This window comes from Notamacropus eugenii, chromosome 5 (assembly GCF_028372415.1).
Source record: "Notamacropus eugenii isolate mMacEug1 chromosome 5, mMacEug1.pri_v2, whole genome shotgun sequence".
Classification (NCBI taxonomy): domain Eukaryota; kingdom Metazoa; phylum Chordata; class Mammalia; order Diprotodontia; family Macropodidae; genus Notamacropus; species Notamacropus eugenii.
In genome coordinates this window covers 188,516,308-188,538,110 of record NC_092876.1, presented here as the reverse complement: position 1 = coordinate 188,538,110, position 21,803 = coordinate 188,516,308, and the positions used below count along the sequence as shown (strand labels likewise).

At 36.8% G+C, this 21,803-nt stretch overlaps 1 protein-coding gene across 2 annotated transcripts in view; it reads left to right on the top strand.

Moving 5' to 3' along the window:
• Positions 1-21,803, top strand: part of MICU2 (mitochondrial calcium uptake 2) — a 171,960-nt gene that overhangs the window by 94,659 nt on the left and 55,498 nt on the right. For both annotated transcript variants that reach the window (XM_072611715.1, XM_072611716.1), the window contains exons 3-4: positions 20,418-20,449; positions 20,542-20,617. In XM_072611715.1, the coding sequence (XP_072467816.1) occupies positions 20,418-20,449; positions 20,542-20,617 (108 nt within the window). The remainder of the gene's footprint in view (positions 1-20,417; positions 20,450-20,541; positions 20,618-21,803) is intronic.

The following is a 21,803-nucleotide window of genomic DNA, read 5'->3' as shown; positions in this document are numbered from 1 at the left end:
TCGATCTCTGCCTGAGAGATCCAAAAAGAGAAACTCCTAGGAATATTGTGGCCAAATTCCAGAGTTCCCAGGTCAAGGAGAAAATATTGCAAGCAGCTAGAAAGAAACAATTCAAGTATTGTGGAAATACAATCAGGATAACACAAGATCTAGCAGCTTCTACATTAAGGGATCGAAGGGCGTGGAATAGGATATTCCAGAAGTCAAAGGAACTAGGACTAAAACCAAGAATCACCTACCCAGCAAAACTGAGTATAATACTTCAGGGGAAAAAATGGTCTTTCAATGAAATAGAGGACTTTCAAGCATTCTTGATGAAAAGACCAGAGCTGAAAAGAAAATTTGACTTTCAAACACAAGAATGAAGAGAAGCATGAAAAGGTAAACAGCAAAGAGAAGTCATAAGGGACTTACTAAAGTTGAACTGTTTACATTCCTACATGGAAAGACAATATTTGTAACTCTTGAAACTTTTCAGTATCTGGGTACTGGGTGGGATTACACACACACACACATGCACACACGCACACACACATAGAGACAGAGTGCACAGAGTGAATTGAAGAGGATGGGATCATATCTTAAAAAAATGAAATCAAGCAGTGAGAGAGAAATATATTGGGAGGAGAAAGGGAGAAATGGAATGGGGCAAATTATCTCTCATAAAAGAAGCAAGCAAAAGACTTATTAGTGGAGGGAAAAAGAGGGGAGATGAGAGAAAAACATGAAGTTTACTCTCATCACATTCCAGTACAGGAAGGAATAAAATGCACACTCATTTTGGTATGAAAACCTATCTTACAATACAGGAAAGTCGGGGAGAAGGGGATAAGCAGGGTGGGGGGGTTGATGGAAGGGAGAGCATGGAGAGGAGGGAGCAATTTGAGGTCGACACTCATGGGGAGGGACAGGATCAAAAGAGAGAATAGAAGTAATGGGGGACAGGATAGGATGGAGGGAAATATAGTTAGTCTGATACAACACGACTATTATGGAAGTCATTTGCAAAACTACACAGATTTGGCCTATATTGAATTGCTTGCCTTCCAAAGGGAAGGTGTGGGGAGGGAGGGAGGTAAAGAAGTTGGAACTCAAAGTTTTAGGAACAACTGTCGAGTACTATTCTTGCCACTAGGAAATAAGAAATACAGGTAAAGGGGTATAGAAAGTTATTTGGCCCTACAGGACAAAAGAGAAGATGGAGACAAGGGCAGAGAGGGATGATAGAAGAGAGAGCAGATTGGTGATAGGGGCAATTAGAATGCTTGGTGTTTTGGGGTGGGGGGAGGGGACAAAAGGGGAAAAAATTTGGAACCCAAAATTTTGTGAAAATGAATGTTAAAAGTTAAATAAATAAATAAATTTAAAAAAAAAATTAAAGCTTTACTTGCCCTGGTTAGAGAGATTTGCCATAAAAGGAAGAAACAGATTCATGGTTATAATAATATGGTCCACCAGGCCTAAGGCTAAGGCACAGATAAAGCATCCTTAGTTCTATTTGATTTTCAGGTAAGAGTTGAACAGCCAATCTTATAGCAAAGTTCCACATCATTCACACGGCATAGATATCCACCTGTAGCAGTTCTCACACTGGACTCCCTTGAGCACTTAGTGGCATTTCCCTGTGCCTGATTTCAAAACTCAGGACATTATCAGATTACAGTCCCACAAGATTTCACCTGAAATTGCAGTGTTTCACTAATCATAGCTTACAGCTGGATACAGTTATTAACTTTCATGTTGTTTCAATAAGTTATTTAGCAATAAAAGTTTACCAGGTCTTAATCAACATCCTTTTCTTCTTTATTTTTTTCTTGTCGAGTTTAAACTCATCTTAATGTAAAAATCAATCATTAGAAATTAAGAAAATATTTCAAGAGTTACAAATATTGTCTTTCCATGTAGGAATGTAAACAGCTCAGCTTTAGTAAGTCCCTTATGACTTCACTTTGCTGTTCACCTTTTCATGGTTCTCTTCATTCTTGTGTTTGAAAGTCAAATTTTCTTTTCAGCTCTGGTCTTTTCATCAAGAATACTTGAAAATCCTCTATTTCATTGAAAGACCATTTTTTCCCCTGAAGTATTATACTCAGTTTTGCTGGGTAGGTGATTCTTGGTTTTAGTCCTAGTTCCTTTGACTTCTGGAATATACTGTTCCATGCCCTTCGATCCCTTAATGTAGAGGCTGCTAGATCTTGTGTTATCCTGATTGTATTTCCACAATACTTGAATTGTTTCTTTCTAGCTGCCTGCAGTATTTTCTCCTTGACCTGGGAACTCTGAAATTTGGCCACAATGTTCCTAGGAGTTTCTCTTTTTGGATCTCTCAGGCAGAGATCGATGGATTCCCTGAATACTTATTTTGCCCTCTGGTTCTAGAATCTCAGGGCAGTTTTCCTTGATAATTTCATGAAAGATGATGTCTAGGCTCTTCTTTTGATCATGGCTTTCAGGTAGTCCCATAATTTTTAAATTGTCTCTCCTGGATCTATTTTCCAGGTCTGTTGTTTTTCCAATGAGATATTTCACATTATCTTCCATTTTTTCATTCTTTTGGTTTTGTTTTGTGATTTCTTGGTTTCTCATAAAGTCATTGGCCTCCATCTGTTCCATTCTAATTTTGAAAGAACTATTTTCTTCAGTGAGCTTTTGAATCTCCTTTTCCATTTGGCTAATTCTGCTTTTGAAAGCATTCTTCTCCTCATTGGCTTTTTGAACCTCTTTTGCCATTTGAGTTAGGCTAGTTTTCAAGGTGTTAATTTCTTCAACATTTTTTTGGATCTCCCTTAGCAGGGAGCTGATCTGCTGTTCATGCTTTGACTTCATGTCTCTCATTTCTCTTCCCAGCTTTTCCTCCACCTCTCTAACTTGATTTTCAAAATTCTTTTTGAGCTCTTCCATGGCCTGAGCCCATTGGGTGGGCTGGGACACAGAAGCCTTGATTTCTGTGTCTTTGCCTGATGGTAAGCATTGTTCTTCCTCATCAGAAAGGAAGGGAGGAAATGCCTGTTCGCCAAGAAAGTAACCTTCTATAGTCTTATTTCTTTTCCCTTTTCTGGGCATTTTCCCAGCCAGTGACTTGACCTCTGAATATTTTCCTCACACCCACCTCACCTCCTGATCCTCCCAGCCTGTGTTTGTGGTCTGAGATTCAAATGCTGCTTCCAGCCTCAGGGCTTTTGGCGGGGGCAGGGCTGCTATTCAGTATGAGATTATGTTCTGGTGCTGAGGTCGGGGCAGGGCCACCTCTCAGGCTCAGTTCCCTCAGGGGGTTTATGCACAGACCTTCAACAATGGATTCAGGCTCCCGCCCGCTTGGGGAGCCCCTGTCTGCAGCCGCCTGTCAGCTTCTACCTCCCGGGGGGGGCCTGAATTATGGGGGCACCCCACTCCCCTCTCGACCCGCCAAAGAGACTCTCTCACCCACCCCTGTCACCTGTGGGTGGAGGGACTTGTGCGGCCGCTGGAGATCCCGTCCCTGAAGCCTGCTCGGATCTGTTTCTCTCGGTGCCGCAGCCGTGGCCGCAGCAGGTCTGGGCTGGGCTTTGTGTCTGCAGCACGACGGACCTTTTGCGAGAGGTTTGCAGATCCCTCTGTGGGTGGAGGGACCCGTGTGGCCGCTGGAGATCCTGTCTGTGAAGCCTGCTCGGATCTTTTCCTCTCGGTGCCGCGGCCGCGGCAGGGCTGCACTCAGCTCCCAGTCCCGGCGCCCAGTCCGCAGCGTGAAGGACCCCCCCGCGAGAGGTTTGCAGGTCTCTCTGGAATAGAAATCTCCCTCGCTCCAATGTTCCGTGGCCTCTGGGTGCGGAATTCGCCGTGAGTTACTTCCCTGTAGCCATTCTATGGGTTGTGGGTTCAGAGCTATGTGTATGTGCGTCTTTCTACTCCGCCATCTTGGCTCCGCCCCTCCCTGACAGTATTTGGGTACTGGGTGGGATTACACATGCACACATGCTCACATACATAGAGACAGAGTGCACAGAGTGAATTGAATAGGATGGGATCATATCTTTAAAACAAAATGAAATCAAGCAGTGAGAGAGAAATATATTGGGAAGAGAAAGGGAGAAATTGAATGGGGCAAATTATCTCTCATTCTTAAGAGGCAATCAAAAGACTTATTAGTGGAGGGATAAAGAGGGGAGGTGAGAGAAAAACATGAAGTCTACTCTCATCACATTCCACTAAAGAAAAGAATAAAGTGCACACTCATTTTGGTAGGAAAACCTATCTCACAATACAGGAAAGTGGGGGATAAGGGGACAAGCAGGGTGGGGGGGATGATAGAAGGGAGGGCATGAGGAGGAGAGTGCAATTCGAGGTCGACACTCATGGGGAGGGATAGGATCAAAAGAGAATAGAAGTAATGGGGGACAGGATAGGATGGAGGGAAATATAGTTAGTCCTATACAACACAACTATTATGGAAGTCATTTGCAAAACTACACAGATATGGCCTATATTGAATTGCTTGCCTTCCAAAGGGAAGGGGTGGGGAGGGAGGGAGGAAGAGAAGTTGGAACTCAAAGTGTTAGGATCAACTGTCGAGTAATGTTCTTGCCACTAGGAAATAAGAAAAACAGGTAAAGGGGTATAGAAAGCTATCTGCCCCTACAGGACAAAAGAGAAGATGGAGACAAGGGCAGAGAGGGATGATAGAAGAGAGAGCAGATTGGTCATAGGGGCAATTAGAATGCTTGGTGTTTGGGGGGGGAGGGGATAAAAGGGGAGAAAATTTGTAACCCAAAATTTTGTGAAAATGAATGTTAAAAGTTAAATAAATAAATTTAATAATAAAAAAAAAAAAGAAATTAAGAAAATAATTATGTTCTGGAAATTTCACGTAGGGAATATGTGATCAGAAATTTCAGAAAAACACTAATTGCTGTAAATTTACAGACTAAAAAGATAGATATCCATTGCTTAAGGTATTGTATATTAACCCTTAAGGCAAAAATCTTTAAGACTGGAGTCTTTTGAGACTAAGTTGGCTCAAGATGTAACTTCAGTATATACTATTCCAGGCATAACTTTGTAATTGTCATCATCACAAATCATCACGTAAATCATCGCTTTACTACTGTTTGTTTACAAACTTGTAACTCCTCCCCCTGTCCCCTACCTTTTGTCAAGGAGTATTTGGAATAGAAGAAGGGTTCCCATTTTCTCAGTAAACCAATTCACAGATTCTTTCACAGGACTGATAAGATTGTATGATCTTGCCCAAGCAGAGGTTCCCAAGGAACCTGGCAAGTTTACAAATAAGGAGATTTTATAATGTCTCTCTCTCTTTTTCCTTTTCAACAAAGTAAGTAATTATCCTTCCCTTTTAAAATATACCCAGTTAAATACTTCATAGGTTTTAATGTCTAACTGTAGTCTCTATAATTTAATAATTTCTCAGTGTCCAAATAAACAGAGTTAAATTTTCTAATGATATAACTGTATTAACTCCTTAACAGTACTTGTCATACAGTGGGTTCTCAAAACTCACAGTACTAGACGAGTTAGAAACATAATAATAAGATTAATATTATCATTCATTTAAAACATGAAACAAAACTTGTTACTAGGTAGATGACATCAATCAAATGCATTTCCAAATTATCTTACATAGAAAATCATTCATCTAAAGAGTCAATAGAGGGTTATCCAGTATGGAAACAATTGCATTCAATTAAAGAAACAAATAAATATTTATATAGTGTTTAACATATGCCAGGTCTTCTGTTAAGTACTTCACAATCATGTGATTCTTGTAACAACCCCTTTACCCATTAGTAAACTGAAGTAAACAGAGATGAGGTTACTTGTCCAAATCACACAGCCAACATATTTATAGAGTCCAAATCTTTAAGTCATATTTCTCTCTCATGCTCTTTTAATATTTTGCCTTAGTTTCAAGCCACATTATAATTTAGTTTCAAGACAAACCTTTACCACATCAAATGTGAATTTACAGTCACAGAATCAAAATCTCAGTTTTCCAAGGGCCATACATAGTACTTCACATTATAGGACCTACTACTCTCAGTCTAGTGCCAAAGATTTAAAGTGGCAGTACTGTATTCTCAGCCCCCTCTTTAGGGTCTGCGTCATATAACAACTAAAATATACTCTTCTAAAGGTCGTTCAAAGAGAGAATTTTAGTATACTATATTCAAATTAATTCCACATTGTAAATCTATTACTATAGTTTCCATATCATGAAGAATAACCACATGTCATATCCTTCTTCTCTCAAGATATCAGAAACCTTCTTCACACCTCTGTTTGCAAAACTATAAACCCCTTTTTCTTTCAAACTCTACTTGCTCAAACTGCCCTCCATACACACCCACCCACACATATATATGTGTATATGTATATATATAATCCTCCAGTGGACTTTGATTAATTCCCTTCAAAACAGCTTTCTTTTTATCCTTTCATATTCTGATCCACTTCCTTTCTTTCATATCCCAGACTATAAAACCCATCTTCTTTGCAATCTGGCACAAAAATTGTTTTCTACACCATCTTATGATTGCACTACATTTGCTATTGGGGTTCTAAAGTAATCCCAATACTGTAAGGATTCTAAGGGGCTTACAAATTATCCAATTTCTAATTCATATATAGTATCACCTCACAGTTTTTAAGTTAGGTGCAGTCAGAAGGGGTAGCAGAGGTGGTGGCACCCAGAGAGCTAATAGGTCTGTAACACAGAACACAAGGCAGAAAGTTTGCAGTGGCTTATCCTTTCTGTTGAGGCACAGGAGAGGGGGTCCAAGTTCTCCCAGCCCTAATGAACAGCTTAGAAATACCTTATCTATTCAAATAATGATTAAATATTGTTATATCATTCACAGAAGTAACACAAAGTGTTTTCCAAATTAAATTTTACTTTTATTCAGGTTGCTTCCTTAAATAAGCTTCTCTTTCTGTGGTCAAGAAGAAAGAGAATTTGGGGGCAAAGTCAAGATGGCAGAGTAGAAAGATGCACATACTATAGTTCTTCACCCACAGCCCATAAAATACCTGTGATAAATGACTCAACAAATTCTAGAGCAGCAGAAGCCACAGAACGACAGAGTGAAAGAGATCTCCAGCCAAAGGTAACCTGAAAGGCCAACAGTAAGAGTCTATCCCACGGGACGCTGAGTGGAGCGGAGCCCAAAGAGAACAGGAACATGCCTCTGGGGCAGAATCCTCAGCAGGGAGAGTCTCAGATCCCTCAACCCACAAGCGCCAAAGAAAACTTCAAAAGTCAGTGAGAGGGCTTTCCCAGGTGGATGAGAGGGGAGCAGGGTCCTCCCCCAGCATAGGCCCCAGGCAGTGGCGGCAGCAGCAGCAGCAGGGCAGCAGTGCTGTGTGGCAGTGGCAGAATCAGGCAGCAGTTTCCATTGTGGGAGTGGCTCAGCTTAAAGCCCCTGGGGCAGTTGAGCAGCTGATCTGAACCTCAGCCCTGAGCACTAGGACCCTCCTATTGACAAAGGATTCAGAAGTCAAGTAACTGGCTAGGAAAATGCCCAAAAAAAGTGAAAAAAAATAAGACCATAGAAGGTTACTTTCTTGGTGAATAGGTATTTCCTTCCATCCTTTCAGATGAGGAAGAACAATGCATACTGGCAGAGGAAGTCAAGGCTTCTGCATCCAGTACCTCCAGAATGAATATGCAATGGGCTCAGACCATGGAAGAGCTTGAAAAGCGAGTCAACAGCTTGCTAAAGGAGACCCAAAAAAATGCTGAAGAAAATAACACTTTTAAAAATAGGCTAACTCAATTCGAAAAAGAGGTCCAACAAGCCTATGAGGAAAAGGCTTTAAAAAGCAGAATCAGCCAAATGGAAAAGGAGGTTCAAAAGCTCACTGAAGACAATAGTTCTTTAAAAATGAGAGTGGAGCTGAGGGAAGCTAATGACTATATGATAAACCAAGAAATTACAAAACAAAACCAAAAGAATGAAAAAATAAAAGATAATGTGAAGTATCTCATTAGAAAAACAATAGACCTGGAAAATAGATCCAGGAGAGACAATTTAAAAATTATGGGACTACCTGAAAGCCATGATCAAAAAAAGAGCCTAGACATTATCTTTCATGAAATTATCAAGGAAAACTACCCTGATATTCTAGAACCAGAGGGCAAAATAAATATTGAAAGAATCCACCAATCACCTCCTGAAAGAGACCTGAAAAGAGAAACTCCTAGGAATATTGTGGCCAAATTTCAGATTTCTCAGGTCAAGGAGAAAATAATGCAAGCAGCTAGAAAGAAACAATTTGAGTGTTATGGAAATACAATCAGGATAACACAGGATCTGGCAGCTTCTACATTAAGGGATCAAAGGGCTTGGAATATAATATTCCAGAAGTCAGAGGAACTGGGATTAAAACCAAGAGTCACCTACTCAGCAAAACTGAGTATAATACTTCAAGGGAAAAAATGGTCATTCAATGATATAGAGGACTTTCAAGCATTCTTGATGAAAAGACCAGAACTAAAGAGAAAATCTGACTTTCAAACACAAGAATCAAGAGAAGCATGAAAAGGTAAACAGGAAAGAGAAATCATAAAGGACTTTCTAAAGCTGAACTGTTTATATTCCTACATCAAAAGATAATATTTGTAACTCTTGAGACTTTTCTCTGTATTTGGATAGGTAGAGGGATTATACACACACGCACACGCACACGCACACACACACATACACACACATATAGGCAAAGAGCACAGATTGAGTTGAATCGGAAGGGATGATATCATTAAAAAAATAAAATTAAGGGGTGAGAGAGGAATATATTGGGAGGAGAAAGGGAGAAATGAAATGGGGCAAATTATCACTCATAAAAGAGATAAGAAAAATCTTTTTCTATGGAGGAGAAAAAAGAGGTGAGAGGGAAAAAGGGAACCTTACTCTCTTCACATATGGCTTAAGGAGAGAATAACATGCTCACTAAATTTGGTATGAAAATCTATCTTACACTACAGGAAAGTAGGGGAGAAGGGGACAAGTGGGAAGAGGGGGATGATAGAAGGGAGGACAAATGGGGGAAGGGAGTAACTAGAAGTAAACACCTTTGGGAAGGGACAAGGTCAAATGAGAGAATAGAATAAAGGGGGGACAGGGTAGGATAGAGGGAAATGTAGTTAGTCTTACACAACATAACTATTATGGAAGTCTTTTGCAAAATGACACATATATAGCCTATATTGAATTACTTGCCTTCTCAGTGGGGATGGGTGGGGAGGGAGGAAGGGAGATAAGTTGGAATTCAAAGTATTAGAAACGAATGTTAAGAATTATTATTGCATATAACTGGGAAATAAGAAATAAGAAAAGGTAATGGGGTATAGAAATCTATCTTGCCCTACAAGAAAAGAGAGAAGATGGGGATAAGGGAAGGGTGGGGTGTGATAGAAGGGAGAGCACATTGAGGGAAGGGGTAATCAGAATGCAAGGTGTTATGGGGTGGGGGGAGGAGAGAGATGGGGAGAAAAATCGGAACTCAAAATTTTGTGAAAATAAATGTCATAATCTAAGAATAAATAAAATATAAGAAGAAGCAAGAGAGTTCTTAAACTTCAGAATGTAAACTGGCTTTGGAATTTATCCCAAAACGACTTCCCCTTCTCTAACCTGCAGTTTTCTGATGTAGAATAGGATAGGAGGGCTCATAGGGGTGTAACACCCCTTCCTGTAAAGCAAAGTAAAGATATTGATTCAGATTTTTCCCTTCTTTTACTCTTTCTGTCATATAAATATAGGCTAATGCTCCTAAATTCATCCTTCTCATGCCCCATAGGGCAGAAAATATAGATATACCACTTAGTTTGGGGCAGAAATTGGCTAACAAAAGCGGAGTTAATAATTTCTGCATCATGTAGTTTGGATGGATCTAATTCCAAATCCCTTTTATATTGTTTATCATAAAAGTGCATAAGACTCTGATTTTCTTCTTGACAAGTTGTTCAGATCTACTCCAATTAATTTATTGCAAAATTTATCATTTAAAAATACACACTAATTTAAAAGTTACTTTCTAAATTGCTTTGTATTTAAGTTTAATTTGTAGAATTCCCAAGTGTCTATTTGTAATAAAACTTACTTTTTAGTTCCCTAATTTATACAAACTTCTTTATTGTGTGTGAACCAGGAAAGAGTTAATAGGCAGCTCTTAAATGACACAGCTATTATGTTTTTTTTTCTACACTTTAGAATCTCACTGATACTGTCATTTAACTTCAGTTCTCATTTCTCTAATCAGGGAAGTCACCTTCCACCAACACTAAAACAATAAATCTCTCACTTTCCAGGCAAGGAGTGAGAAGAGATCTAAGTGTTGTTTCCTTACAACTTTCACAGTTCTATTCTTATTTTTCTTTAAGAACAACTTCTACAGAGAGTTAAAACTCACTGAAACATTTCAGCATTTATAAAAACATTCAAACTATAATTTAGAAATGCACAGTAGAGAACTCACATTTTAGTCTCTGATTAGTTTATAGTGCCTCAAATTTCTGCAGATTGGAGAAAAGATCCTTGTCCCTCTCATCTGTGTTTTTCTTGTCTGCCTCCCTGACTTGGCCAGTCAGGAAGAGAGAGAGAGGAACTCAAGAAAAAGTACTTTAAGAAAAACGGTTTTTTTGCTCTTACTTCTTGGACCGATAAGGCCCCAGGTAAGAGAAGACAGACACAGGGAAGTATTGTGCCAGCTAATTTTTTTTAATCTCCCACTGAAAACTTCTGAATCAAAAATTAACATACATACTATTCTTTTTGTTATTACTAAAACTTAAATATACAATAAGAAAAGAAAATGAAAATTATAAACTTAAATACAAAATAAGAAAAGAAAAAAAGTATGTCCTATACACAGCAGAATATAAGAGAGGATTCAAAATATATAGCAATAACTTTCCATTTCAAGAAAGCCCATGTAATAAATATTGCACATTGTGTTGAGAGCTGTCCATCTTTGTTTCCTTGTGAATTTTCTTTTGTTCTCTGCTGTGCACTTTTTACTTTGTTCTTTTTTCCCCTTTCCTTTCCTCCCCTCCAAAGGCTACAATTAAGTGTGAATATATTTATATAAAGACACAGATATATACATACTCACATACATATATATACATATATACATACATATATACTTATATAAATGCATATATAAACATATATTTTCTCTAACAAATTCCACTCCTGATCTTTGTTTTTATGTTTGTGTGTATCTCTTATTTCCTATCCCTCCTCCCTCATCTACTTTACTTCTACCCACTACCTTGCCCTCCTGTTACTTACCTTTGTTCCTCCAAGGATTCCTCCTCCATCCTCCCTTTTCCAGAAATCTAAACACCCTTCTATTGCCCCCTGTAATCTATTCCCTCATCATCCCCTCTAAAGATCCCTTCCTTGTCCTCTCACCTCTCCCTATCCCCTTACCATTTTATTTCTTCTGAATTTAGAAGACTTTTATGTTCTTCTAAATATGTTTGTATTGTTCCTTTTAAACCTATTCCCAATGAAAGTAGGTTACCAGAACTACCAACTCTCCTCCTCCATCTAATTCTTCTGTGTGGATTCTTCCTTATGTATCTCATCTGTATAAAATACTCTTCTTAGCTGTTCCTAAATGGTTTGACTTTTTAAGTTCATATCATACTCAGGTTTACGCCAGTCTTTCTTATGAGCTATTATTATTAATTATTATTAATTTATTAATAATAATCTTACACATACGTTTTACATTTTACATATATAATAAGTCCACAGTCTGCCTTTATTGAATCCCTTATAGTTAGTCTTTAGTATGTACTTTATGTTTCTCTTATCTCTATTATGTCAAATATATTATGATCAGGTTTTGTTGTTGGTTTTTTTTACCAAAATCTTGAAAGTTTCACAGTTGATCAAATGTCCATTTTTTTTTCATTCATGATTATGCTTAACTTTGCTGGGTATGATATTTTCAGGCAGAGCCCCAGTTCTTTTGCTTCTCGATATATAGTGTTCCAAGACCTGCAGTCCTTCAGTGTCTCTGCTGCTAGGTCTTGCATGATTCTAATTGTGGCATCATCATATTTAAATTATCTTATGCTTACTGTTTTTTATATTTTATCCTTGAGCTAGGGGTTAAACACCCTTTTATACCCTCCCCTTTAACCTATTCCTTTACCCTCCCCTCTCGAGATCCCTCCCTCATCCTCTCCCCTCTCCCTATCCCATTAGTATTTTATTTCTTTCTGAATTTAGAAGATTTTTATACTCTTCTAGATATAGAACCCATTCCTGATGAAAGTAGTTTTCCAGAACTAACAGGCCTCATCCCCCATCTAATTCCTCTGTGTTAGTTCTTCCTCTGGCACCTCATTTGTATAAGATAATTACTCTTTCTAGCTGTTCCTAAATAGTTTTACTTTTTATAAAGTCATATTATACTCGAGTCTGCCCCAATCTTTCTTATGAACTACCCAATTAATAATAATGAACTTTGACATACATTTTACATACATAAAAGATAGTCTGTCCTTATTGAGTCTTTGGTATGTACCTTATATTTCTCTTGGCTCTTGTATGTCAAATCTTCTATTAAGTTCAGGTTGGTTGTCTTTTTTTTTTTTTTTTTTAAACAAAAACCTGAAAGTCTGACAGTTCATTAGATGTCTATTTTTTTTTTCATTCTGGATCATGATTAGCTTTACCTAGTATGATATTTTTGGCTGGTACCCCAGTTCTTTTGCTTTTTGATATATAGTGCTCCAAGACCTGTAGTGTTTTAATGTCACCACTGCTAGGTCTGGTGTAATTCTAATTGTGTCACCACCGTATTTAAATTGTTTTTTTCTTGTTGCTCTTAATATTTTATCCTTGAGCTGGGGGTTTTGGAATTTGACTATAATATTCCTGTGAGTTTTCCTCATAGGATCTCTTCCAGGTGGTGATCAGTGGATTTTTTTTTTCCATTCCTACTTTTCCCTCTTATTCTAATGCTTCAGGACAATTTTTCTTTAATTATTACTTGTGTTATTGTATCAAGATTCTTTTCTTGATCATTGCTTTCAGGTAGTCCAGTTGTTTTTATGCTTTCTCTTCTTGATCTGTTCTCCAGATCACTTCTTTTTCTTATGAGATGTTTCATATTTTCTTCTACTTGTTCATTCTTTATATTTTGCTTTAGTATTTCTTTATCTCTTATAACTTTGCTGGCTTCCCCTTGCCCAGTTCTGATTTTCAAGGAGTCTTTTCTTCTGTAAGATTCCAGGTCTCCTTTCCTAATTGGTCTACTCTCTTTTTATAATCTTGTTTTTCTTGTATTGCTCTTTTTTTTCTTTTTTCTTTTAATTTTTCCTCAGTCTCATTTGATTTTTTTTAATTTATTTTTCTAACTAATTAATTGATTTTTTGTTTTCAATATTTACTTCCACAAGATTTTGAGTTCCAAATTTTCTCCCCATCTCTCCCCTCCACCCACCCCAAGACAGCATTCATTCTGATCACCCCTTCCCCCAGTCTGACCTCCCTTCTATCATACCCCTCTCTTCTCTTATCCCATCCCCTCTATTTTCTTGCAGAGCAAGATAGATTTCTGTACCCCATTGCCTGTATATTTCATTCCCCAGTTGCATGTAAAAAACAATTTTTAACATTTGTTTTTAAAATTTTGAGTTCCAACTTCTCTTCCTTCCTCCTTCCCCACCTATCCCCACTGAGAAGGCAAGCAGTTCAATATAGGGTATACATGTATAGTCATACAAAACACTTCCATAACAGTCCACTTCCATTAACTATATTTCCCTCTATCCTATCCCAACTCCATTTATTCTGTTCTCTCTTTTGACCCTGTCCTTCCTCAAGTGTTTACTTCTAATTACCTCCTCTCCCATTTGCCTTCCCTTCTATCATCCCCTCACCCCCACTTACTCCCTTTCCCCCCACTTTCCTGTAGTCTAAGATAGATGTTCATACCAAATTGAATGTGCATGTTATTCCCTCCTTAAGCCAAATGTGATGTGAGTGAGGTTCACTCTTTCCCTTTCACCTCCCTATTTTTCCCCTCCATGGAGTGGAAAATGCTTTTTTATGTGAGAAATAATTTACCCCGTTGTATTTCTCCCTTTCTCCTTCTCCAAATATATTCCTCTCTCACCCCTTAATTTTTTTAGTTATCATCCCTTCATATTCAACTCACCCTGTGCCCTCTGTCTATATGTATATAATCCCTCCAACTACCCTAGTACTGAGAAAACTCTCTAGAGTTACAAATATTATCTTTCCATGTGGAAATGTAAACAGTTCAACTTTATTAAGTCCTTTATGATTTCTCTTTCCTGTTTACCTTTTCATGCTTCTCTTGATTTGTGTTTGAAAGTGAGATTTTCTATTCAGCTCTGGTCTTTTCATCAAGAATGCTTGAAAGTCCTCTATTTCACTGAACGACCATTTTTTCCCCTGTTGTATTATACTCAGTTTTGCTGGGTAGGTGATTCTTGGTTTTAACCCTACCTCCTTTGACCTCTGGAATATCATATTCCAGTCCTGCTCATCTCTTAATGTAGATGCTGCTAGATCTTGGTTGTTTGCATTTTTAAAAGATTTGTTTAAAAATCTTAGGACACTAGAGAGCATATTTTATAAAAGATCAGTTGAAGAAACTGAGGAAGAAGGGAAGAGAGCAAACATTTATTAAGCACCTGTTATGTGCCAGGAAATGAGCTAAGGACTTTATAAATATTATTTCATTTGATCCTCACAGCAACCTTGTACTGTAATTGGTGTTTATTATCCCCATCTTACAGTAGAGAAAATAGGCAGACTTATCAAGGGTCACACAACTTGTAAGGGTCTAAGACTGGATTTAAACTCAGGGCTTCCTGACGCCAGTCCCAGCATTCCATCCACTGAACCATCTGGCTGCCTCAGACTGGGGATATTTAACATGAAGAAAAAAATTTTGGAAACTGATAAGTATTTTCAAATATTAGTTAGACTTCCTACTTGATGTCCCATGTTGCAGAACTTAGGAGAATGGGTAGCAGTTAACACATAGGCAGATTTTAGATCATAAATCATAAATTCAGAGCTGGATAGTACCTTGGAGGTTATCTAGTCACAATTCCATTTTATAGTGGGAGAAACTGGGGCCTGGAGAGGTTAGGTGACGTTGGTCACAGGAGAACTAAAGTGGCAGAGGGAGGACTTACAACCAAGCCCTCTGACTCCAGATCCACCACTTTTTCCACTATCTCCACTAACAGCACACTTTTACCCACAATGTTGGCTTTATATAAGGAAACACTTCCAACATTTGGAGCTGTTCAAAAGTGAAAAGAATGCTTCAGGAAGTAAGGGGTTCACAGTCCTTGGAGGTCTTCTGCAGGAGATCTAAAAATCTTATTAGGGATATTATAGAAGTTTCCTTTTTGCGTACAAGTTGGAATCACTGAATTTGTAATGTTTCATTTGGGAAAGGAAAATGCAGAGGTGACATGATGACATTCTTTGAATATTTAAAAGACTGTCATGTGTAAGAATTAGATTTATTTCGTTCCAGCAAGAAGAAGTAAGAGCAGTGGATGGAAGGTGAATAGAAGCAACATTATTTGAGAGTTCTTGAAAGATACAAGGACAGAAATAACATTGTTTGACAGACCTCTGATTGCTCATTTCAGTCAAGGCAAAAAACAGGGAAATTTGTGATACACAGTTATCATGGAAGAGATCAGGAGGAATTCCAAATTGAAAGTGAATTCCTTATGATAGTCATGTCCTATTGCTTATCCTGTTTGCAAATGACATTTTGCTGGTTTCATCAAATTGCAGAAAATTGCAGATTTTCTAGAAGAGATCCATGATTCTTCAGAAGAGTTTGACCTAACCATCTAAAAGTAGATGAAGAATGGCTATTATGTATTTGGTAGAAAACTGGCCTTGGAGCCAGGAAGACCTAGATTCAAGTTTTATCTCTGACACTTAATGGTTGTGTGACCCTGGAAAAGTCATTTAACTTCTTGGTGCTCTAGGCAACTCTCTAAGACTATAAATTACAAAGCAAATTCTTACCTACATTGGTAGAGGAAGTTCTTCACTAGAAACCAATGAAATCACAGGTTCGTTCCTTGTTACTAACCCTTTAATGTAGAGTTAAGTGGACCTGTAGAACTTATCTGGAAGTATATAAATAGGTAATACAAATAGGCAAGAGAAGAGTAGGGTTCCATTGCCTTCAGGAAGTTGTAAGGCTTTTTTAAATTTTAATATTTTTTTTTTTACAAATTATACATAAAAACAATTTTTAACCTTTTTTTTTACAATTTTGAGTCCCAGATTTTCTCCTACCCTTCCTCCCCTCTGACCTCATTAAGAAATCAAGCGGTTTTATAAAAGTTATACATGCGCTATCCTGCAAAACATTTCCATATTAGTCATATTGCGAAAGAAAACATAGACTAAAAAAAAAAAGAAATTAAAAAACAGTGTGCTTCGATCTGCATTCAGATTCCATCAGTTTCTTCTGTGGAAGTAGATAGCCTCTTTCATTATAGTCTCTCAGAATTGTCTTAGATTTTTGTATTGCTGAGAATAGCTAAGTTATTCACAGTTGATTATTGAACAGTATTGCTGTTACTGTGTATAAGTTCTGGTTCTGCTCACTTCACTTTGTATCAATTCGTGTCTTTCTAGTTGTTTTTTTTTTCAAAGCATTCTGCTCATCATTTGTTATAGCACAAGAGTATTCCATCACAGTCATATACCACAGCTTGTTCAACCATTTCCCACTTGTTAGGCATCTTCTCAGTTTTCAGTTCTTTGCCACCACAAAAAGAACTGATATAAATACTTTTGTACATATGGGTCCTTTTTTTTTAATCTCTTTGGAATACAGTAGTATCAGTAATAGTGGTATTGCTGAGTCAAAGGGTGTAAACAATTTTAAAGCTTCTTAAAAAAACTCAAAATATAAGAAATATCATTAATAATAATAATTAAAATTTACTTAATGTTTATTATGTGCCAGGAACTGTGTTAAGCGCTTTGAAATTATTATTTCATTTGATCCTCACAACAATCCTAGGAGGTAGGTACTATTTGTACTATTATTATCCCCATTTTAGAGATGAGGGAACTGAGGCAAACAGAGGTTAAGTGACTTTTTTAACATAGGTCACAGCTGATAAAGAATCTGAGGATCAGAATTGAACTCCTGTCTTCTTGACTGCTGGTTTAGTACTTTTTCCACTGTGCCACCTAGGTGCCCCTCTTTAAAATACAAATACTCTACTTATGTTATAGGCTACAAAGTCATGGAGCATTACAGACTCTGAAAAATTAAAAATGAATATTACTAAGAGAACAATCCATTATTTGGTTCCCCACCCCCAAAAGACAGGAAACCACCTTCCACTTTTCATAATTTCATTGGTAGCCACTGAATACCATCTAAATACCCATTAAAGCAGAATACTGCAGGGACCCTGAATCTTAATCCCAAAGCCACATTTTGTTTTAAGGAAGAGGAAATAATACTTTTGTATTTCTCTCTCTTTTTTTTTTTTTTGCTTTGATATCACTTTTATAAGAGCTATTAGTTGGCTCCTCCCAGGTACATGAGTAGAAAGAACAGTAGGTTTCGTGGTTGTTGATTTAGTTATTTTTGCCAATGAGTTTTTTTTATTGTTTGTTTCAAGCATCTTTTGATAATATTAAAAAAATCCTGGTTTAACTGAGAACATGCATGCACTAGCCTATTTTAGCTTTCTTCACATGCTAATTCCAGTACTGCTGCCAGATTTTTCATATATTTATGTAAAAGTAAGAGATGATGGAAATATTTCTATTGTCAAATTTTTATGTCAAAGGACCACTACTGCCTCCAGCAAAATGAAGTTAAATTAGTAACTGTTGCTAATATTTTGTTAGTCATAGTTATCAAATAACTTTATTTTGGCTAGAAGCAGAGTTATTTGACCAATATCTAGACTTGATATTTATTAATGCAGCTTTACTTATTTTAAGTATTAAAATGGCCTTTTGCCCATAACAAGATGTGCCTATACCTGGTTTTTACTTCATGATTCCACTGTAAATATTGAAAACCACATGATGGAATCTCTAAAATAGGTGGAGACTTTTGAAAAACATTTAGTCTGTTTCCTCAGCCAAAATTCCATCACAAGGTTAAAAAAAAAAAACCTACGTATTTTCCATTCTTTTACCCTTGTTCCAATAAAACTTCACAAACTTATTTTTAAGATTGTATGTAGGTTTACTTTCCACTGGTAGATTTTCATTCTCGTCTTTTATCATATTATATGTGTGTGTGTGTGTGTGTGTGTGTGTGTGTGATGTCATACAGACACAAGAGACAGCATAACTTTAAAATGATGAAACTGATTTTAGTGATATTTCTCTAACAAACCATTACTAACTGCCTGCTTTTGCAATCCATCATGTTAAGTGAAGTAGGAAAACAAAACAGGTGTGAGAGACTGCTTGATTATTCTGGCTACTATAAAGGCCCCACTGAACTCTACAATTTTACTCCAATTGGGTAGCAGGGACCTTTTGTGAGTAGGGAAGGGTGTCTTGGGATACCTTTAGTCAAGGCAAAAACAAAAAACAAAACCAGGGAGATTCATAGGACGAAAAAGAGAAGCATTTTGTCTTTTTTCCCAAAAAATTATTTTTACATAAGAAGATAAATCCTCCTCTAGTATCTCATTACCTGCCTAATTCCTCTCAAGTCTTCATTTAATTTGTCTTTTCTGTGTTGAAAATGAACTGGAGTGGGAAGAGACTTGAGGCAGGGAGACCAGTTAGAGGAGACTATGGGCCAGGTGATAGGTAATAAAGACCTGAACTAGAGTAGTAACTGTACAAACGAAGAGGAGAATAACAAATGAGGCAACTAACTAGATACATGGGACCTATTTTGATAGTAAGATGTTAGGGGTGACACTAAAGTTGCAAAGCTGATAGACCAGAAGGATGATGATGTCCTCAACAGTAATAGAGAAGTATAGAAGAGTGGTGAGTTTAAGGGGAAAGAAAATGAGTTCTCATTTGAAAATTTTGAGATTGAAATGGCTCCAGAAGAATATTTGGCTCAGAATGTTGAATAGGCAGTTAGTGATATGAGCCTGGAGCAGAGAGGAAACTATGGCAGGATGTGTAGATCAACATAGTTTCGTGATTTCCTCCCAATTCTGTTTAGCAGTAGTAGGATAAGAGTAAAGGAGGCAGATGGTGGAAGTAAACTAAGTTTGGGGTTTGTCAAGGTATGAACAGCAGTAGGGCTTCAAGATTCAAGAATAATGTAAGTTAAGTTGGTTCACCAAGGTGTCAAGATAGGGAAGAAGGAAAGTATAGCTAGTGTGTAAGTAATGTCTTGCCATGGTACAGCACAGTAGAGAGAATGAAGGTCACAGTGAGAATAAAGAACAGATTGAGGGAATCACAAGGCTTATGGAAAGATGGAATGATAAAAGATTATGAATAGGTTTGAAAACTTCTAATTCCAATTCCAATATCATGTGTTTGAAGGTTTTAAGTGATATACTAAGAGATGAAATTTTAAAAAAAAATAAGCACTTGTTCTCTCTGACTCTATCACCTCTTGGGAATGGGGGAATCCTATGATGGTCCAGAATAGAAATTCATAGAAAATTTGGGAGAAAGGAGGAAAATGTTAGTCATATGCTTATGCAAGGTGATGGGGAATGGCCAGGGAAAATTAAAAGAATAGGACAAAGTAAGCAAAACAATGATTGCAAATAGAACGTAGCCTTGGTTAATGGAAATAATGGAGCTAAGAGCAAGAAAGTCAGAAATGCTGTGGATATAATCCTAAAAGATAAAGAAATTTAAACATATTTGGAAGGTGATGGAAAGTGGAATTAGAAATAAGAAGGTAAGGAGCATAGAATTTGATTTCAGAAATTTAAATGATTTTTTTTTAATATGAACTTACCTTTTCGTAGTGGAGACAAAAAACTTCTAATAAGTTTTAATTATCATGAAGAATGAAGGATTGGCTATTGTTTTGAACCAGAATACAGAAGAAAAAAAAAGAATCAAAAGTGACTCAACAATAGTATTTCTGTGAAATAGGAAAGGGATTAAATTAAAAAGTAACTTGCAAAATAGTAGTATCTGACTCATATTTTTGTGTTAAGAATATTAAACAAAACTGTGCTTTTAACCCTTATTTCAACAGGCTATTTATTATTCTCTTGAAACACTTGTTCTGTTTCTTAGGAGGTCTAAGAATAATTGGGGTGGGGGAAGGTGCATATAGAATATGCTAGTCCTAAAATGTTATATTTGTTACACATCTTATTCCATGAAAATCTGAAAAAAAAATACAACTGAATTTGATCAAAGATAAAATAATTTCCATGATATTCATATTTAAATATTGTTTCCTTTCTTCTACAGATAAAGCCTCAAGTAAGCGACTAACAAAAGAGGTAAGCAAAGTTTTTCTTTCTTTTTAAAAGATAAATAATATAACTGTCCAAAAAATTTAACTGATGCTCTTTTTTGCCTTGTATATCTGAAGGCTGTAAATGACGCACTGAATGCAGCAAAAAAGAATAAAAGTGGACCAACCTTTTTTAGAGATCTTGGTAATAAAGGTAATGCTTATTTCTTTTAAATTCCTACATGTAGGAGTTTCATGTTTTGTGTAATTGAGAGATCATTTAGAAACTTTATCTAAGGGTTGTATTCCTTCAAAGAGTGTTAACATTCTAATACTGATGAATAAATGAAATGTGTAATAAATACTTTCACTAATCTTCAGTGGGAAATATCTGTCCCAATTCCTATAAATGTTTTATGAGAATGAAAGGAAGCTACATTGCTCCCCTGTGATTCCAGTCTTAGGAACTCTCCTTCATTGCTTCTAGCTCCTCTAGACACTTCTTTTAGTCCTTAATGCTTCCTCAGAGGAATTAGGGGAACATTTCTTCTTAATGTTTATTAGAATTATTGAATGTAAATGTTCATCAAGGCAACATTAAGCTAGACCACTAATGGTTTTGAATATATAACCATCTAATTAGGAATTATGATCTGTCTTTATTCTCATATAATTCAGAAAAAGGGTTATGTAAAACATGCTGTTCACCTTCAGATAGAGAGCTAATAGATTAGAGTGTACTTTGAAACCTATTTTCTTTCTTTTCTTTAATTTTTTTGGACATGGCTAATGTGGGAATTTATTTTGCTTGACTGTACATATTTAGAGCAGGTTTTGTTTTCCTTGCCTTCTCAGTAGGTGAGAGAGGTGGGAGAGAGAGAATTTGGAACTGAAAGTGAAATAAAACTGAATTTTTCAAAATAGGAAAAGGGTTACTTTAAAAGTTTACTTTAGAAAATATTATTTGAAGACTTATAAATAAGACTAATGAAAGCTTCTCTACTAGTCCTTGTATTTAAAGGATAGCAATCTGTATGACATAACCATATTTTGCATGGAAAAAGTATCTTCAAGGACATTTTAGGGCATATTTTGAGGCAACTAAGAAGCATAGTGTAGTCAGAGAGATCCAGGTTCAAATCCATCCTCAGAAGGAATTACTGGCTGTGTGACCCTAGGCAAGTTACTTAACCTTTCTCATGCTTACTTTCCTTAACTGTAAAATGGGAATAACAAGTTTCCCAGGGTTGTTGTATGGATTAAATAATAAAATAATTTCCCAGAGTTGTATAAGATAACATGAGATAAATGAGATAATATTTCTAAAGTGCTTTGTAAACCTTAAAGTACTATATCAGTGCTAATAATTATTAGTTATTATTATTACTATATATGACCTT